We start from the raw sequence: 21,638 nt of genomic DNA on the forward strand, positions 1-21,638 counted from the left end.
ATAATCTCGTAGAACAGACAGTAACGTCCTCCTAGGAACCCGGTCATATGCCTTTTCTAGATCTATAAAGCATAGATACAATTCCCTGTTCCACTCATAACACTTCTCCATTATTTGCCGCAAGCTAAAGATCTAGTCTTGACAACCTCTAAGAGGCCTAAACCCACAATGATTTTCATCCAATTGGTCCTCTACTAATACTCGCACTTTCCTTTCAACAATACCCGAGAAGATTTTACCCACAAAGCTGATTAAAGAGATACCTCTGTAGTTGTTACAATCTTTTCTGTTTCCATGTTTAAAGATTGGTGTGCTTACTGCTTTTGTCCAATCTGATGGAACCTGTCCCGACTCCCAGGCCATTCCAATTATCCTGTGTAGCCATTTAAGACCTGACATTCCACTGTATTTGATGAGTTCCGACTTAATTTCATCCACCCCAGCTGCTTTATTGCACTGCAATCTATTGATCATTTTCTCCACTTCCTCAAATGTGATCCTATTTCCATCACCATTCCTATCCCATTCTACCTCGAAATCTGAAACATTTCTGATCGTATTTTCACCTACATTGAGCAACTCTTCAAAATATTCCCTCCATCTGCCCAAGGCATCCACAGGATTCACCAGCAGTTTTCCTGACCTGTCCAAAATACTTGTCATTTCCTTCTTACCTCCCTTTTGAAGACTGCTAATTACACTCCAGAATGGTTTTCCAGCAGCTTGACCCATAGTCTCCAACCTGTTTCCAAGGTCTTCCCAAGATTTCTTCTTGGATGCTGCAATTATCTGTTTGGCTTTGTTTCTTTCTTCAACATAACTTTCTCTGTCTACCTGAGTTCTAGTATGTAGCCATTTTTGATACGCCTTCTTTTTCCTTTTACAGGCTGCCTTGACTGTGTCATTCCACCAAGCTGTTTGCTTCATCCTACTTTTACACACTACTGTTCCAAGACATTCTTTAGCCACTTCTAGTACTGTGTCCCTGTACCTTGTCCATTCCTTTTCCAATGACTGTAATTGACTACATTCAACTAACTGGTACCTTTCTGAGATCGCTGTTATGTGCTTGTGCCTGATTTCCTTATCCTGAAGTTTCTCCACTCTGATCCTCCTACATATGGACCTGACCTCCTGCACTTTCAGCCTCACAATCCCAGTTTCACTGCAGATTAAATAATGATCAGTGTCATCAAAGAATCCCTGAATACATGTGTGTCCCTCACAGCCTGCCTGAGTTCCTGATCTGTTATTATGTAGTCAATGACAGATCTGGTTCCCCTGCCTTCCCAAGTATACCAGTGAATGTTCTTATGTTTAAAAAAGGAGTTTGTGATTACTAAGCCCATACTGGCACAGAAATCCAAGAGTTGTTTCTCGTTCCTGTTGGCCTCCATATCCTCTCCAAATTTACCCATAACCTTTTCATATCCTTCTGTTCGATTTCCAATCCTGGCGTTAAAATCACCCATGAGCAGAACACTGTCCTTGTCCTTTCTCTAATAACTACATCACTGAGTGCCTCATAAAAACTGTCCATCTTATCTTGATCTGTCCCTTCACAATGCGAATATACTGACACAATCCTAATTTTCTTGCTAGACACTGTGAAATCTATCCACATCAGTCGTTCATTTACATACCTTATTGCAACTACGCTGGGTTCCATTTCTTTCCTGATGTAAAGCCCTACACCCCATTGTGCTATTCCTGCTTTGACTCCTGACAGGTAGACCTTGTATTCTCCCACTTCCTCTTCTTTCTCACCCCTTACCCGAATGTCACTAACAGCTAAAACGTCCAGCCGCATCTTACTTGCAGCCTCTGCAGCTCTACCTTTTTCCCAGAGTAGCCCCCATTGATATTAATAGCTCCCCATCTCATTACCATTCATTTGCCGAGTCGTATCTTAGGAGTCCCTGGTTTGTCAGTTAGAGGTGGGACTCCGTCACCTCCAAAGGTGCGAGGTATTTTGCTCTGATTGTTGCCAGCATCATATTTAAACTACCAGGGAAGCAGGTTGCTAGCCTTACTTGCCCCGAGTCCCATTGGGTTTTACCGCTAACGGCTGAGGGACTAACCGGTGGATTTGGTAATCTTTGCCCATTGTTTAAAATAAACATTAAAAATAAGTCATGCTGCTGAAGTTATTAAGATGCAACAACTTTAGTAGTAGTAGTAGTAGTAGTAGTAGTAGAATAGTCCAAAAATTGCCAGAGATTTAATTTTTTATGTTTTGCACTTTAGACTTACATTGCATATTCAAAAATGTGATATTGCATCACAGAGACAGGCTGCTTTTACTACCAGCATTTCTGAAATTGCAAATGTTTATTTCCTGTTTCCCTGTCTCTATTTGTATATGCTTCTTTTCTCCACTTTCCATTCAAATTTGTACTTTCTTACAATAACGTACAAACGGATGTTAGTGACTTGTATATGTTGATGCTTTCAACTCTTCTCCATTTCCTTACAGGGTTTCTGAGTGGTATTTTCCAATTTTTTCATAGTTTTTGTTTCTGTTTGTATACTGAAATTGTCTTCCATTAACAATAAATGCCAAACGTTCTAACTAGCTGCACTTTCCTAATTATAGCATTACATCCAGTGCAGTGATCTCACATTAATCCTAAAAGCTGACTATCAAGTATTGATTCTGCAGATTTTTTAAAATGATTTTAAAGCATATTGACAACATGTAGGAATTTTGCAATGGAAATAGTTATTCACCATTATGGAGTGAACTACTGCAGTTGAATTTGTTATGTGCCACATTGAGCACTAACCTGTTATTGCCTATACTTCTACATGTGCCAGGCACCATGTGCTTGGGCAGATACCTCACATTGCATTACCTCTGCAGCCTGACTCACACTTGACTGAAAATTTCCCTCTGCCCCTCTGAATTTTGTCACTGCTGAGACAAGATAAGTACAGAGACTGTAAACGTTATTTTTGCACTTGAAGTTTCCAACCTCCAGGTACCTCTGAAGATATCACACTGAAAAGTATAGAGAGATCTTAAACCCTCTTTTGAAATTGAAGATAAGGCCTTTCCAACAGTTTCTGACATGATTTTAGCAGCCTATGATTTGCCCAGTTAACCTCAGCAATTCAGTCTCCCGTTTTAGGTACTCATCCATAATTCCTTCAGTTCTGGCTATGCTATCTCAAGAAGTGAATAAATCTGTCAGTACATAAGCTGATATTTTTAGATCACACATCATGGTATGATGTTTGAAATGGTGCATATTACACCATTAACTGCCTGTAAAAGATACACAGTCGAGTCACATTAATGTGACTGCTACCCATGTTTGATATCAGCATACAATAACCAATCACAGATGGCATATGGCAGCAGCAGCAGTGGAAGGTATATAAAGTGTGCTGTGTGGGGTTGCAGAAAACAGTGCAGCCGTTGTCGTAATGCACTATCCAAAACTGGTGCTGAGGCAACTGTGGTGCATCATGAACGATATATGACAGGGGTAAACAGTGGCTGCAGAGATATGTACGAGTGAATAGAAATGAAACTGTCAAACAATTGACTGCCCAGATGAATCAAGGGACTACCAACAGTGTCTCCTCAATGACCATTCAGCAAATGTTGCTGCTTATGAGCCTCCGCAGCAGGCACCTGGTTGTGCACCCATGCTGACTGCTTTTCATCAGTGATGAAGGCTGGCATTTGCTTGTCAGTACTGCAACGGGTGTCCACTGAGTGGTGACAGGTGGCCTTTTCAGATGAATCACATTTCGTGCTCCATCGGACAGGTGGCTGTTGGATCATCAGAAGAGTCCAGGCCAGAAGAGGGAGTGTTATGGTCTAGGGAATGTTTTCACGGCATTGCCTGGGTTAGCTTTTCATTCCAGAAGGCACATTGGATCAACATAAGTATGTACTTATCCTCAGGGACCTCGTCCTCCCCTACGTGCAGTAGGTTCTTCCTTGGCAGGATGGCATCTATCAGCAGTACAATGCAACATGTCACACAGCTCAAAGTGTACCAGAATGAGTATACCATACTTTGCTGGCCACCAAACTCCCTGGATTTAAACCCAATTGAGAATCTGTGGGACTATCTAGTTTGGGCTGTTCGCACCATGGATCCTCAACCAAGAAACGTAGCACAGCTTGTTATATTGCTAGAGAAGGCCGAAATGCACGCTATAAGCTCACGCAGGATGGCGTGAAACAGGATACGTAATGAATGCTATAAAGAAAAGTACGTAGCTTCTGGAATACTTAACTTTAATCCATCATTTGTATACATCGTTCTTGATGAGACATGCTTCATACGATAACTATCAATTGCTATGGCGCCTTGCTAGGTCGTAGCCATTGACTTAGCTGAAGGCTAGTCTATCTATCTTCTCTGCAAATAAACGAGGCTTTGTCAGTGTTGCATCGCTAGCTAAGTCGTCCGTACAACTGGGGCGAGTGCTAGTAAGTCTCTCGAGACCTGCTGTGTGGTGGCGCTCGGTCTGCGATCACTGACAGTGGCGACACACGGTTCCGACATGTACTAATGGACCGCGGCCGATTTAAAAGCTACCACCTAGCAAGTGTGGTGTCTGGCGGTGACACCACATTCCTCCCCCGCAAGTCGGCGAACGGTCGTGTTATAAGGCTTCCGCCCGCCGTGGGGAGGACCCCATGTTGGCGTCTGCGATGAGGTGGAGAGCCTAACAACAGGCGAGGCTGTGCCACCCGCACCCGGCCATTCGGTCCGAGGGGAGCTAGGAAACGCCTGAAAACCTAGTCCAGGGTGCACGCCAACATGCGGTGTTTGCGCCTGTAAAGAGACCGGAGGGGCCGAAGGGTCGACCTCCATCGAGTCGGAGCACCCGACTGGCGAAGACGACAGATGGTCCGGAGCGGGCAAGCGTTCCATGTCGGAGGACAGCTGGTCATGGGAAGCAATCGGCGGCGTGCGACCCAGGGAGGCGCTTGGCGGCGTCGGCGGGAGAACAGGCGGCGGCGGCGGCGTGTCGCCATGGGGCAAAATGGAAGGCAGCGTCGGTAACACCTGGGGATGAGGCGAGCCAGTAGATGGGTCCCCAAGGCTCTGACCGGACGGCACCGTCGCTGAAAGCAGACGGGGAGTGGCAGAACCCGTGCGACGACAGAGGCGCAGCTGATTGAGATGCCGACGCACCTCACCAGAGGCCCCCAAAACCAGATACATAGCGCGGCCGAGGCAGCGAAGAATGCGCCCTGCGAGCCAATGCCGTGAACCGCAATAGTTGCGATAGAATACAACGTCGCCCGGAGCAAAAGCAGGAGTCTGCCGCTGCACAGGAACCTGATGCGGCGGATACAACCAAGACATCAAGGTTCGATGAGGACGACCGTGAAGCAACTCAGCCAGCGAGCGACCATCGCTTGGCTGAGAGCGATACGAGGACAAAAAGAGCAATAACGCTTCCTCCCGAGAATGCGACTCTTTCAACTTCAACTTCTGTGACTTGAAAGTCCGGACCAATCATTCAGCGGCACCGTTTGACTGAGGCGAAAACGGCGCAGATGTCAGATGTTGAATACCATTGGCCTCGCAGAATGACTGAAATTCTGCGGACATGAATTGTGGGCCATTGTCGGAAACTATAGTCTGCACACGTTCAATCACACCTTGTGATTCCAAATCGTGTAAGGTTCTTGCGACCTCATCACGCAATGCGTGGGGAACATTGCGCGCTCTGAAAAATTTCAGTTGCGCGTTTACTTTCAGTTCCAAATGTGCTTCATAGTTCTTAGCGCAACCAAGGCCCGGTGCAAAAATGTCTGCAAAGTCGTCACATAGACGAGAAACACTGGCTGAAGGCACAGTCTGGTTCACTGATAGGACCTGATTCACTATAGACAAGTTAAACAACTGAAATAAATCTAAACCAAACAAGTTCACTGCAGAAGAAGAACGAAGTACGTAAAATGACACAAGTTTTGTTTGTCCCTTGTATGTTGCAAGAAGGCTGCACTGTCCTAACACAGGGATCGTGTGACCTGAATATGTAGTTAGCTGAACATTTGCGGCATGCAACGGAGGAGCGCCCAGTTGTTTGTACGTGTCTTTATTGATCAATGAAACTGCAGCTCCGGTATCGAGCTGGAATGGGATCACGTTGCGATTAATGTCTAAGTCTACAAAAAGTTTATTGTCCTGCTGACAAGAGCGACTGTCTCGTGCAATGTGAACAGACACTGGTACAGAATCACTTGCCAATTGACGTGATTTCCGGTGATGTCGACGTACACTTTTTGTGGGACGCACACAGTCACTTTTAGAGAGAGTGGCACTGGGCGGAGTGGAATTAACTACATGAATTTCCATGGGCAAAGGTTCACGAGCCTGAGTATTCTTGGTTCTATTCCGGCGCGAAGCAAAGGGCCTGGAATGGTTTTTAGTGTCCGATCTGAGCTTTTTCTGGCAAACACACTGAACATGTCCTTTTTTATTACAGAAAAAGCAAATAGCTTGGCGTGACGGGCAATTCTCACGCAAATGTCTAGTAGCACACCGCGGGCATGATTTTAGTACTGCGTTTGCATGCTGGCGCGGGACACGTGGCTGCGCGGACGTGCGCGAGGGCTGTTTACGGTTCCGTGCAGCTCGCCCGGCGGGCCGGTTAATGTGACACACAGCTGGCGAAGTTTCAAATGATTCCTGAGCAAAGTCAAGTGTGTCTTGCCTATCCAATATGTCTATCACTTGTTGAAGGGAGGGATTGACTAGTTTCAAAATTTGCTCCCATATACGAACATCAGAAACATTCTGTGCAATTGCATCACGTACCATAGTATCTGAATAAGGGAGTCCACATTCACACTCAAAAGCACAATCCCTGGTAAGGCCTTGCAAAGTTGCAACCCACTCCCTATTAGTTTGACCGGCCGTACGTTTTGTACGAAAGAACGTATACCGTTTTGCAACTACATTGACTGATTCCTTGAAATATGCATCTAATGCACACAAAATTTCGTCGCAGGACAGAGTTGCTACGTCGCGTCGGGGAAATAACTTCACTATCACACGGTACGTTTGCACCCCTACACACGCCAATAAATGAGGCTGCCGCTCGTTACCTTGAATTCTATAGGCGGCGAGATGAAATCCAAATTGGCGTGACCAATCCGTCCAGCTTTCCATCGCCGCATCGAATTGTCGAAACTGGGGTGCAACAGCATTTGTGGCTGTGGTAGCAGTGAAGTGGCGGCTGCCGCATCGGTTTGCATTGCACGCTGACCCTGGACAAGCTGTCCAAGGACATCCAATAACGCCTGCGTCTGCTGATTCTGCAAGCGATAAAATTCGGACAGTACATCTGGAGATTGTGGCGAAGCCATGACACAAATAACTTAGAGCAATACGAATGCGAAATCCTCTTTCAAGCCTCGTCGCCACTTGTTATATTGCTAGAGAAGGCCGAAATGCACGCTATAAGCTCACGCAGGATGGCGTGAGGTCTGAAACAGGATACGTAATGAATGCTATAAAGAAAAGTACGTAGCTTCTGGAATACTTAACCTTAATCCATCATTTGTATACATCGTTCTTGATGAGACATGCTTCATACGATAACTATCAATTGCTATGGCGCCTTGCTAGGTCGTAGCCATTGACTTAGCTGAAGGCTAGTCTATCTATCTTCTCTGCAAATAAACGAGGCTTTGTCAGTGTTGCATCGCTAGCTAAGTCGTCCGTACAACTGGGGCGAGTGCTAGTAAGTCTCTCGAGACCTGCTGTGTGGTGGCGCTCGGTCTGCGATCACTGACAGTGGCGACACGCGGTTCCGACATGTACTAATGGACCGCGGCCGATTTAAAAGCTACCACCTAGCAAGTGTGGTGTCTGGTGGTGACACCACACAGCTAGCTCTCAGCATGGCTCCACATCCCTGTCTGTACCTCCAGTACCTCATTGACACTCTACCTGCATGTCTCACAGCGGTCCACACTGAAAAATGCGGTAATCAGGCTTTCGACAAGTGGTCACATTAATGTTCCACATCCCTGTCTGTGCCTCCAGTACCTCACTGACACTCTACCTGCATGTCTCACGGCAGTCCACACTGAAAAATATGGTATTCAGGCTTTTGACAGGCGGTCACATTAATGTTCAAAATGTCCTATAGCATTACGTGTAAGTGAGTGAATTATGCTAACCATACATTGTTCTATTGCTGTGGCATCATTGTAAAGCACAGTACCAAATATATTATCAAAAATACAGATTACTTCTCACTATAAAGATGGCACGTTGAGTTACAGACAGGCACAACATGTGAAGACTGTTCCAAATTGAGCTTTCAACCAGTGCCTTCTTCAGAAAGGAAGATGTGTTCGCATTCACACAAGCAAGTTCACCTCATGCATACATGATAGTGGTCATTACGCAATGATTTGTGCAAGTTAAAAATTAGCACACGATCGTATCTACATATTTGCATAACACTTTTCTCATGATGTGTGATCTTAAGCTTCCCTGATGAATCAGCTGTTTGTATTGTTCTCTGGTGTCAAGTCAGATGCAGTCTTTTACAAAACACAATATTTCAACAGAGTATTTGTCCTCATCTTCAGGTGATACTTATAGAATGAATGTCTTTGCTACGTCATGCCTCCTGTATACTCGTATTGTTCCCCACCTTTTCTCTCACTACCTGCCTGCGTACTGCATTAGGTGGAATGGTGAACACAATAACACATCACTCTTAAAAGCTGAGATGTCTGTGTGATAGGACACAGTTCAGAATTAACTGACAAATTTGAAGCAAATAAGCTGTCCTTAATGTATGGATTGGAAATAAAGTTATCTGCAAGACTTTTCAAAAAGTAAGGGCCATTTGGTAATTAAAAATATACTAGCTGAAAAAGCTTTTATTGGCACTTTTAGTTTTCTACAGACCTCCTTCACTTTTACATGTAATCATCATTTGCTTCTAAACACTTCTTGTAACATTGCACTGTCTTGTAAAATGCCTGTAACATTGCACTGTCTTGTAAAATGCCTGTGTATAGACATTCTCCACCTATAAATTGAACCAGTTGACACTGGCAATTTTCAGTTCCTTACTGTCTTCCAACTGTTGTACTTCAAGCCATTGTTTCAAGTGGAAGAAGATGTAACAGTTACTTTGTACAAGATCAGGACTACGGGGTTTCCAGTGCGTAGCGTAAAATAATAGAAAATAAAGGCTCTTTACTCCAGTGTGGTTTGTTATGATTGTGAGCATACCATGAAAAGTACTTCGTGATATTGTCTTTGCTTTAAACACATTGTAGGTTAAAAATGCAAATGGTAACTTTAATGACTTCACTTTTAAATAGACTGAGCAGAATTGCCTTCAGCATTTCTATTAAGTGTGCTTGCGGAGCTGTGGAATTATTACATAACATGCAAACCTTTTCTTTGAAACATGATCTCTGTTATTTATCTAAGGTGTCTGGTTTGATGTATATGTAGACAATACAGATTTTATTTGGCCAAGTTCACTGAATATCATTTACTTAACGTAAAGTAAAATTTCTCTGTTCCAGCTGCTATAATGTAATATACTCAGCATATGAAATCTGGTAATAGTGAAAGTTGAAGCAAAATTTGAAAATTCTTATGACTATTATTCAGTATTTCATTAGATGCTAAGAATTTATCACTTCTCGTTAGCAAAACTTGGCTCTCTGAGCCGTATTCAACAAAATTAATATTATGCGCTGTAATGGTAACCAACAATGGGAATAGTCCACTAATCTTAATGTTGTACTACCTAGGAAAGGACACTTCTTGTACACAAACAGAAGCATATTATCTTAAACTTTACAATAATAAATGTATTTTCAAACACAAACCAGGAAATTATTAATTTGATACAGACATTGAGAAATATACCTTGATCCAGATGTTAGTGCATCCATTCATTTCAGCAGTACTAGCCAGAGGGATGAAAGATTTCATCAAATAAAAAATTTGCCATATTGTTTTTCTGATGTCTTTGTTCTTTTCTGTGCAGTCAAACGCACACACTACTCAATTTTATGTCTTTGGTTCAATTCACCTTGCAAATTAAGCATGAGAATATTTAACGTACATTTAATGTCTCTACTAAAGTCAATTGCAGGAGACAGTACAAGCAGCAACATGCATTGTTGTAGAGTAGGAATCTTCCAAATGACATTTTACCACAGTGTCAATTTTTGATGGCTTTTCTCAGTTTGGTTACACGTCAGCTGTAGTTGTTGATCCATGTTCCCCAAAATCAACCAGAAGAAGGCCCATTATGCCACAGAAAATGTTAACCATCATGTTTTGACTCAAGTAGGGAAACAGCTTGAATTCATTTGATTTGGGTGAAGTTGATTGTCACTTTGATTCTGCATTAGTGTAGGATATACCTGTTTTATTACCCAGAACAATCTGAGATTACAAATAATCTCTTTCTCATTGGTAGCAGCCCCCAAAAAATTTTCTCCTTGTTATTCTTTTTGTTGATCCATAAGCATATTCAGTAAGTTGTGGTATCTAAACTTTTCTGTGGGAGTCATGTAGAAAGTGGCATGTCCAACATGAAGAAATTGATCAGCTGGTTATTTGTTCAAATAAATTAAAATGTAACTAAGACTGCAAATTCTGTAGTTTATTCAGATCTCGAGGTCTCTGGTCTCCTCCAATAGTCAAAGCAATGACATTTCATCACTTTTAAAGTCTCAAGACTATTGTCTACCTTTCATTAACTACTGTAGGCCCATGAACTTTGCACAGGTCTTGTGGAATCTGAGTAAATGTAGATTCTTTGCACTCAAAAATTGAATTGCAGAACGCATTCCTCTGCTTATGAATGCAATGGACCCTCGTGTGGAGGTCCCAGGTTCAGTTCCCAGTGCTGCCAGAGTTTTTTCCTTGGTGGGGGAACTGGACTGGAGTGCACTCCACTTTGTGATGCCAATTAAGAAGCTTCCTGATTGAGAGGTAGCGGCTCCAAGGTCTGAATGTCGACATTGACCGGGAGTGAGTTGTGCTGGCCTCGTGCACATTCACATTGCATCCAGTAATGAATTGCTGAGGGTGACATGCTGGTCAGCTGACTATCATGTGGTCTTAAGGGCCTAATTGTGGGATTATCGTGTTTCTTAATTCCTCAAGTGGCAAAAGCAAAGAGTTTTGAAGCTGTTGGTTTCACCCTCTGCGTTCTAGGCACTTCGGGCTGGAACTGCGCGACCGCTACAGTCGCAGGTTCGAAACCTGCCTCGAGCATGGGTGTGTGTGATGTCCTTATGTTAGTTAGGTTTAAGTAGTTCTAAGTTCTAGGGGACTGATGACCTCAGATGTTAAGTCCCATAGTGCTCAGAGCCATTTGAACCATTTTTTTCACCCTCTGCCAGGCAACCATGGAATCAAAATGATGATTTCTGTAGGTTCATAAGCAGTCAGTAGATAGCACATCATTCATACAACTTTGTGAGGAGTTACCGCCGTTTAAATGTAATCAGCAATAAACATTTAAATATAATCAATACTGTTCAGATACACCCTGTTGTATTGACACAATACTCTTGATATTTAACTTATTGTACTTCACACATGACATAGGCATACAACATCTGAAACTTCAGTAATGTGTGTGTTTGTCAGTGCAGTAATTCATTGGAAAGAGGATTCAAGGTACATATAATTGTGAATTTAGTTTCATTTTATTGTGTGCAGTGTTGAATGATCAGTACTTCTCATTGTTAAAAGTCTTGAAACATGGTAGTGGTGTGTTGCATGTTTTGCACTTATGTCTTGTTTCTTGGCACAAAATTTGTATATTTATCAGGTGTTCAGTAAGAAATATGAGAAAAGATGAAATAATGATTGAATTATTCATTAGTTGACATTGTGCCTTGAATATGAATAATGAAATATGCTGTTAAATAAACTTTCTTGTGTTTCTCAATAGAATGTCTTGGTAAAAAGTGCTTGTTTTACATGTGGTGTAGTGACACACTTAGATTGTTCTTATTCAGAACAAATATCTACTGTGTGTTTTCTAGAAACAAAAGAATAGTTTGTAATACACAGTTTTATGCATGGCTTAGGACTGTTACCTTGACACTATATACAAGAGTCATCACAATTATGAATATTGAGGAATTTATTGTTGCTGTCACTTTTCTTGGTTTTCTTCCTCTGCTCCACACAGATGCGTTGTCATCAATTGTATATTTTACTCCAATTACATAGAGCAGAAAAGTAAAGAAAACAGCACCTTTATATCAGTCTTCACAAATAGTTGGTCACTATTTGAAATCAAAAACAGAAGCAACAGACCACAACAGCAAATGAGCATATAACCCCGAATAAAAGGCCAAAAATCTGAACAAGTACTAGGATATTTAGATAGAAATGTGGCTGTGTGTGCCAGCGTGTACACAATACCCAGGTAACTGAGTGGCAGTGCTTTTGAAAAATCCGTAATATACATGGCCATTTAGTGTGATGAGTAAACATGTCTACAGCAGAGGAAAGTCATTCCAGTGTGATTAAACACATACTCCGCATTTTGGGGAATAATGCAGACCAAGTCAAAAAGTTAATCATTTTAAGTGGTGACCCACAACAGTGGCAGAGTATTACAATAATCTTAGCTCAACTCTGGAGCAAAAGAATAAAGTGTTCATAACAAGATCCTATCAGTATTCGCATTTGTCGATAATAATGGAGTGAGTAAATAAATTCCTAACAGGAGTACAAATTTAGTTCATTTGAACAAAATGGAAGAAAATAGGAACCTGATAGCGTAAGATGCTGTAGGAAAAGCACACGATTAAAGAAGAAGAAGAAGAAGAAGAAGAAGAAGAAGAAGAGAAGAGAAAAAAGATGGGCGTGCATTCTTATATAGAACAAAACACAGATAATAATGATACACCACGCACAATATTCTGGGCATACATATTAACTGACTTCCAGCGCAGTTCATTGACTTAGTGCTTAATAATTTGATAGAAAAAGAAAATAGTATGTTATTACATCGCGGGCAGGGCACAACATTCTAAGAACCATGTACTGAGCCGGCCGGAGTGGCCGAGTGGTTCTAGGCGCTACAGTCTGGAACCGCGCGACCGCTATGGTCGCAGGTTTGAATCCTGCCTCGGGCATGATGTCCTTAGGTTAGTTAAGTTTAAGTAGTTCTAAGTTCTAGGGGACTGATGACTACAGCAGTTAAGTCCCGTAGTGCTCAGAGCCATTTGAACTATGTACTGAACGTTAGAGTGATGCTATGTCGTAAACCAACTAATTCAGACACAATACTTTATTTACTAAGAAAACTATTTTGAGACACTTGTGGTATATATAAAATGTAAACATCATTGTATTTGGTCTTAGTTTAAGTTTATGGAATGGTACTGAAGATATTACTTGCAAATGCACATTGAGGAGCAGTGACTTAAGTTCTTGACAATCACACACAGCAGGGCTTGGTTTTGTCACAGAACACAGTTTCACAGATGAAAATGACAACTTGATGTCGTTGTCAACATTCCTGGTACACTTGGAACCTCGATAAGGCTGCTAGATCCAAACTGGTGATTTGGCTGCAGTGCCCTAACAGTACAGGCAGTGCAACATGCCCTCTTCAGTTCTCGTACATTTACCACCACACTTGGAAGAGATGCAAAATTGATACAGTTGACTGACTCCTTGGTTGATGTATCTACATCCGTGGTAGGCAGGATGTTAAGAATTCACACAAAATGCTTAAAGGCAAAATAAGATTTGCATAATAAACTTGAGAGAAAGTGAAAATGGCACAGAACTGCCTACTATTAATACCAACATAAAATTTCCTGGAATCTTCCAAGTATTAGTTTAACAAGATATTTCTAGGATTTTCCCAGAATCTGCAAATATTAAACGGCAAACACTGGCAGGAAGGCAGAAAGGGACCGGTGTATCTGTAGCAGTCTAATAATTAGAGCTGGCCGAAGAAAAGCTGTGTCAATATTTCACTGAAGTTATTGGAAAATTATAGATAGGCTAATTATCAATGTATTTTGAATATAAAAGTGTTCTTTGTTTATGTTTTCAGAATTTAAAAAGAAAATTGACTACAGTCAAGTTGTTAATGAGGAATGTGGAAATGCTCACAACCTGCAAATATCAACAGTTGATTTGTCTGTGACAACATCGAATGTTTATCCCAACTGTGAGCAAGAAGGAGAGCCACATATGAAAGTTAAAGTTGGTAAGACACAAAATGGCTCTATACGTGTTATGTGTTTATCAGTAGCACCACCCTTTGTCTGTCTCTCTCTCTCTCTCTCTCTCTCTCTCTGTCTCTGTCTCTCTGTGCATGTTCCTATATTCCTCTCTCCCACATACCACATGCATTAAATTTTTAACTGTATCACTTTTTTGTAGGACCTCCAAATGTGGGATACTTTTCCTTTTTAACTGAAGGCTGGAGCTCAGAACAAGGAAATGACAGGACAATTCAGAATGAGCTCAGCGTACGAGAAATTAATATTAATCCTCTGAAAGTTGTGGACACGCCTGAAGTAAGTTATAAAATTTATAAATTACACATAATTATATCATACTAATCTATTTTATATTTTTAATGTGAAAATTGTGTTTTACATGCTTTACAACACAAAAATGGATAGGTAAAAATAATCTACTTACCCAGTGATGGCAAGAGAAAATACATATTAAAGTTATGGAAATATGCACGCTTGTGGAGCCAGTGGCTTCTTCTTCTGGCAGAAGGGGGAAATACGGGAGCGTCCGATCTAACCCGTCGGCTTTGACCCATGACGTCACAAATATAGCGGAAACGACAATTCCAATATGGCGGATATAGAAACGTTGCATACGTATCACAAAGACGAAAACACATAGAAAAACAACACACACGAAGGTTTCACAAGAACAATCTGCTAACATTGATAGCAAACAAAGATAATAATAAACAAGTGGTACTCAAGGCCAGACAGGGGGGGGCTGCGCCCCCCCCCTGACCCCCCCCCCCCCCCCCCCCCCCCCCCCGCCAAAAAAAAACTCCCAACCTAACCTTGTATTCAGGGCTACGCTACAGATCAATGTGGGTCAATCAAAAGATAAAAAAAAGAAACAAATAAAAAAAAAAGAAAAAAACAATGTTGATTCATTAGACATTACGAGTAGCGACAAAACATATAGACCATAAAGATTGAACAATCTAATGGCAAACTGATAAAAGCCTCATAGACGACGTTAAAACAAAAAGTACAGTAAAAAGGTAAACTATATATTACAGGCCCTAAAACTCCTACTAAGGTAACGTCAACGAGGCAACATCTACAAACACGCCACACTCACAAACCAAACTCCGCGCCGTAATGACGCCACACACCACAACACCCTTACGTCACGGGTCAAAGCCGACGCGTGAGATCGGATGTTTCTGTTGACCCCAGAAGGGTTGAAAGGAAAGGAAGAGAGTTGAAGGAAATGGGGAAAGTTATGGGAAAGTCAACCAGAATCCTGAGACTTACAGGACAGCATGAGAAGGAAAGACTGATTGTTGGGGTCTGCAAAAGCTTGTACATTTCCACAACTTTAAATGTACTTTCTCTTCCCACTGCTTGGTGAGAAGATCTTTTTTTTTTTCTATTCAGTTATATTTTAAAAATTGATTATTTTGTTGGTGTATTAGTTTTTACAGTATAAAATCATTGCTTCATTTAATTCTGATGATTAGGAGTCACACACACACACACACACACACACACACACACACACACACACACACACACACACACATGTCAAGAAGTACCTGTCTTGGTACAGGTGGGTGGCATATCTGTAATGGGAAGTAGACTGATAACCATGCCAGACCCTCTACACAGTGCTTCTGTAACCCCAAAAATCCTTGTGTGTCGACTAACCAACATCAACTATTAGTTCATTTACTCTTCTTATCAAACCAGCAATATCGTTTTTCTGGACTTTGACTACCTCTTGTCATGTAGCCGGCCGGTGTGGCCGTGCGGTTAAAGGCGCTTCAGTCTGGAACCGCGTGACCGCTACGGTCGCAGGTTCGAATCCTGCCTCGGGCATGGATGTGTGTGATGTCCTTAGGTTAGTTAGGTTTAATTAGTTCTAAGTTCTAGGGGACTGATGACCTCAGAAGTTAAGTCACATAGTGCTCAGAGCCATTTGAACCATTTTCTTGTCATGCATTGAAATGGGGGTTACCTTACAAAAACTTACCCTGCTGAGCCAAAGTGATGTTCTCCCACTAAGTCAACATGTACAGTATTCTACTTGATGCCAATACTAGTCTTGATCCCAGTCTTGGATATCACAATTAACTGTACTGTCTATAACCCAGATGCAGAAGCTGCTATATACCCACACATCATTTCTTGTTGAAGTCTTGTTGCAGGTGTTTCCTATTTAGATCTACATACATACACTGCGAACCACCGTATGGTACATGGTGGAGGGTACACTGTATCACTGTTAGTCATTCCCATTTCTGTCGCACTTGCAAATGAAGTGCAGAAAAAATTGACACTCTGTATGTAAAAGCTCTTGTTTCTCTTTTCTTGTCTTTGTAGTTCTTATGCAAGAAATACATTAATGGCAGTAGAATCATTCTGCAGTCTGTCATAATGACCAGTTCTGTAAACTCTCTCAGTAAGAATGTATTCTTTCCTCCAGTGGTTCCCATTTGAATTCATGGAGTATTTCCATGGTACTAGCATGTTGATTGAATCTGTTGTTGTTGTTGTTGTTGTTGTTGTTGTCTTCAGTCCTGAGACTGGTTTGATGCAGCTCCCCATGCTACTCTATCCTGTGCAAGCTTCTTCATCTCCCAGTACTTACTGCAACCTACGTCCTTCTGAATCTGCTTAGTGTATTCATCTCTTGGTCTCCCTCTATGATTTTTACCCTCCACACTGCCCTCCAATGCTAAATTTGTGATCCCTTGATGCCTCAGAACATGTCCTACCAACCAGTCCCTTCTTCTTGTCAAGTTGTGCCACAAACTCCTCTTCTCCCCAGTTCTATTCAATACCTCCTCATTAGTTATGCGATCTACCCATCTAATCTTCAGCATTCTTCTGTAGCGCCACATTTCGAAAGCTTCTATTCTCTTCTTGTCCAAACTATTTATCGTCCATGTTTCACTTCCATACATGGCTACACTCCATACAAATACTTTCAGAAACGACTTACTGACACTTAAATCTATATTCAATGTTAACAAATTTCTCTTCTTTTGAAACGCTTTTCTTGCCATTGCCAGTCTACATTTTATATCCTCTCTACTTCGACCATCATCAGTTATTTTGCTCCCCAAATAGCAAAACTCCTTTACTACTTTAAGTGTCTCATTTCCTAATCTAATTCCCTCAGCATCACCTGACTTAATTCGACTACATTCCATTATCCTCATTTTGCTTTTGTTGATGTTCATCTTATATCCTCCTTTCAAGACACTGTCCATTCCATTCAACTGCTCTTCCAAGTCCTTTGCTGTCTCTGACATAATTACAATGTCATCAGCGAATCTCAAAGTTTTTTTATTTCTTCTCCATGGATTTTAATACCTACTCCAAATTTTTCTTTTGTTTCCTTTACTGCTTGCTCAATATACAGATTGAATAACATCGGGGAGAGGCTACAACCCTGTCTCACTCCCTTCCCAACCGCTGCTTCCCTTTCATGTCCCTCGACTCTTATAACTGTCGTCTGGTTTCTGTACAAATTGTAAATAGCCTTTCGCTCCCTGTATTTTACCCCTGCCACCTTTAGAATTTGAAAGAGAGTATTCCAGTCAACGTTGTCAAAAGCTTTCTCTAAGTCTACAAATGCTAGAAACATAGGTTTGCCTTTCCTTAATATTTTTTCGAAGATAAGTCATAAGGTCAGTATTGCCTCACGTGTTCCAATATTTCTACGGAATCCAAACTGATCTTCCCCAAGGTTGGCTTCTACTTGTTTTTCCATTCGTCTGTAAAGAATTTGCATTAGTATTTTGCAGCTGTAGCTTATTAAACTGATTGTTCGGTAATTTTCACATCTGTTAACACCTGCTTTCTTTGGGATTGGAATTATTATATTCTTCTTGAAGTCTGAGGGTATTTCACCTGTCTCATACATCTTGCTCACCAGATGGTAGAGTTTTATCAGGACTGGCTCTCCCAAGGCCGTCAGTAGTTCTAATGGAATGTTGTCTACTCCCGGGGCCTTGTTTCGACTCAGGTCTTTCAGTGCTCTGTCAAACTCTTCACGCAGTATTGTATCTCCCATTTCGTCTTTATCTACATTCTCTTCCATTTCCAGAATATTGTCCTCAAGTATGTCACCCTTGTATAGACCCTCTATATACTCCTTCCACCTTTCTGCTTTCCCTTCTTTGCTTAGAACTGGGTTTCCATCTGAGCTCTTGATGTTCATACAAGTGGTTCTCTTATCTCCAAAGGTCTCTTTAATTTTCCTGTAGGCAGTATCTATCTTACCCCTAGTGAGATAAGCCTCTACATCCTTACATTTGTCCTCTAGCCATCCCTGCTTAGCCATTTTGCACTTCCTGGCGATCTCATTTTTGAGACGTATGTATTCCTTTTTGCCTGCTTCATTTACTGCATTTTTTTATTTTCTCCTTTCATCAATTAAATGCAATATTTCTTCTGTTACCCAAGGATTTCTACTAGCCCTCGTCGTTTTACCTACTTGATCCTCTGCTGCCTTCACTACTTCATCCCTCAGAGCTACCCATTCTTCTTCTACTGTATTTCTTTCCCCCATTTGTGACAATCTATTGTGATTGAATCTACTGGAAGTAGATCTAGCAGGACGCCTCTCAATTGCTTCGATTTCTTTCATCATTACAATCTGTTGGGTATCCCAAACATTCAAGCAGTACTCAAGAATGGATCACAAAATTGTTCTGTGTGTGGTCTTCTTTATAGATGAGCTACAGTTTCCAAGAATTTTCCCAGTAAAATAAAATCAACCAATTGCTTTCACTACAATCGACCTTAAGTGCTCATTCCATTTCATGTCACTTTGCAATATTATGCCCAGATATTTAATCTCTGTGTCTGTGTCAAACAGCACACCACAGATACTGTATTCAAATGTTACAGGAGTGTTTCTCCTCATCGCCACTTTTATGTGATGAAAAGTAGCACCCCTTGTGAAAGCAGCCACATCATCTTCCAGTTGTACAGGAACTACCTTCAGTTTTGTGTGTGTGGAGAGGGGGAAGGAGGCACAGGGTAGGCAGGCAAACAGCTTTCTGACTGATATGGTGTGGCATACCAGGATTTGCTGTGTTGTGCCAATCTCTTCCTCTCAGAGTATCGTTTACCCCCAACATACACAAATATTTATTGAATATATTCCAGTTTCTGTCTTTGCTTACAATTTCCATACTCAATAGCTGTGTTTAGGTTCATTGAAGTCTTCCCTGATGTCTTAAATATGTCATATCAACCTGTTCCATCTTCTATCTTTTATTTTCTACATATTTCATTCATCACCAATTCTGTTGAGAATCACCTCATTACATATAAGTGCACTTCATTAGAATTAAATTACTACACAAACATTAATGTCATAGGAAAGCTCTTGTAGACTGTAAATACTTAGGTATTAAAGGAGACCACTTACCGGAAAACAGAAGCATTGAGTTGTCCATAGGTACACAAAAGATAGAAAACTTGCTAGCTTTTGGAGTCATTACTCTAGCTTGTAGAAGGATAACTCTGAAAGCTAGCAAGGCTTCTTTCTTTTGTGTGTCAATGTATCTGCTCTGGTGAGTGGTGTACTTCAATCCTGAAGTATTTACACCACCTTTTACATTGCCAGAGCAACTAAGCACCTACTGCTACTGCCAAAATGTGGCAAACTGCGAACATGACCTCTTGGTTGCTGAAAATGCACACCAGAATAGTGACTTCAGCAGCTGCCATCTGGAGACAGCTTCTCAGTACCACCTCCACTGGACCATTTGCGTGGCAGCCATCCCTCAGACATAGCCACCATTACAACATTCTCTTGGCTTAAACATTCACCAGTCTCAGTTCTCTGCTACTCACCCTTATTCCCTTTTCCTTACCTTTAGTGTTCCCTCTCTTGTTATTTTGACATTGTGAGTCAAATGTGTATTAAAATTTTATTTTTAGCAGTGTTTGTAGCTGGATTTCAACATTTTTTGCCAAATAAAGTATGATTTTCCTGTTATTCCTGTTAAGTATCATATATGAAACAGGCCATGTGCTGTTGATCTAATCAAATGTAAACAAGAAGTGCATAATTCTCTACATGCATTCCATTTCCCTTTTGTGAACACCTGCAAAATTTTGTTAGAGCTAATATTACTTCTCAGTTTTATTTTATATATATCTTTGCATAGTACTTTGTCTTTTTTATCCAAAGATTGTACTTTAGCATTTCAGTATCCTTATTAGGTTGGGGTGGGGATTATGCTTACCACATCCATAGAATTCATAAAACTATTAAGTTCCAAATGGCAAGCACCACAGGAATCACGGAGAGCACTGGCTATGTTGAGATACATAATATGCAGTGTTTCTGATGGTTTACATATTCTCAGCACCCCTGCCCAAGTATGACAATAAGTCAGTCTGCCACAATCTGGACACCACCACCTGGCTGAATACCCAAAAGCAGTCCGAGAAAAAGAATCCCAAGAAAAAGTCTGCCTTTTTGGCAGATAAAATCAGCTTTGTGCTTTTTTTATGCGTGAAGTGATGGTCCCATATCTCATCTGGAGAAATGAATTGGGACATAAAATCAGTTGCCTTCTTTATCAAATGTTCCAAACATTATTGAAGATTTGGTTTTAGCATTTGCTTTTGGGCAACATTCAAGAAATGCAGCACCCAGCTGACATAAAGCTTTCTGATGGTCTGTCTGATCATGATGCACAGCTAGTTACAGTATATGATATACACTACTGGCCATTAAAATTGCTACTCCACAAAGATGACGTTCTACAGACGTGAAATTTAACTGACAGGAAGAAGATGCTGTGATATGCAAATGATAAGCTTTTCAGAGCATTCACACAAGGTTGGCACCAGTGGCGACACCTACAACGTGCTGACATGAGGAAAGTTTCCAACTGATTACTCATACACAAACAGCGGTTGATCGGCGTTGCCTGGTGAAACGTTGTTGTGATGCCTCGTGTAAGGAGGAGAAATGCATATCATCATGTTTCTGACTTTGATAAAGGTCGGATTGTAGCTAATGCGATTGTGGTTTATCGTATTGCGACATTGCTGCTCGCGTTAGTCGAAATCCAATGACTGTTAGCAGAATATGGAATCGGTGGGTTCAGGAGGGTAATACGGAACGCCATGCTGGATCCCAACGGCCTTGTAATCACTATCAGTCGAGATGACAGGCATCTTATCCGCATGGCTATAACGGATTGTGCAGCCACATCTTGATCCCTGAGTCAACAGATGGGGACGTTTGCAAGACAACAACCATCTGCACGAACAGTCAGACGACGTTTGCAGCAGCATGGACTATCAGCTCGGAGACCATGGCTGTGGTTACCCTTGATGCTGCATCACAGACAGGAGCGCCTGCGACGATGTACTCAACGACGAACCTGGTTGCATGAATGGC

General features: G+C 41.5%; 1 protein-coding gene across 1 annotated transcript in view; it reads left to right on the forward strand.

Annotated features, from left to right (window-relative positions):
* Positions 1-21,638, forward strand: part of LOC124619533 (acylglycerol kinase, mitochondrial) — a 95,968-nt gene that overhangs the window by 39,857 nt on the left and 34,473 nt on the right. The window contains exons 6-7 of the mRNA XM_047145994.1: positions 14,068-14,223; positions 14,400-14,536. Of these exons, the coding sequence (XP_047001950.1) occupies positions 14,068-14,223; positions 14,400-14,536 (293 nt within the window). The remainder of the gene's footprint in view (positions 1-14,067; positions 14,224-14,399; positions 14,537-21,638) is intronic.

Source organism: Schistocerca americana, chromosome 6 (assembly GCF_021461395.2).
Source record: "Schistocerca americana isolate TAMUIC-IGC-003095 chromosome 6, iqSchAmer2.1, whole genome shotgun sequence".
NCBI lineage: Eukaryota > Metazoa > Arthropoda > Insecta > Orthoptera > Acrididae > Schistocerca > Schistocerca americana.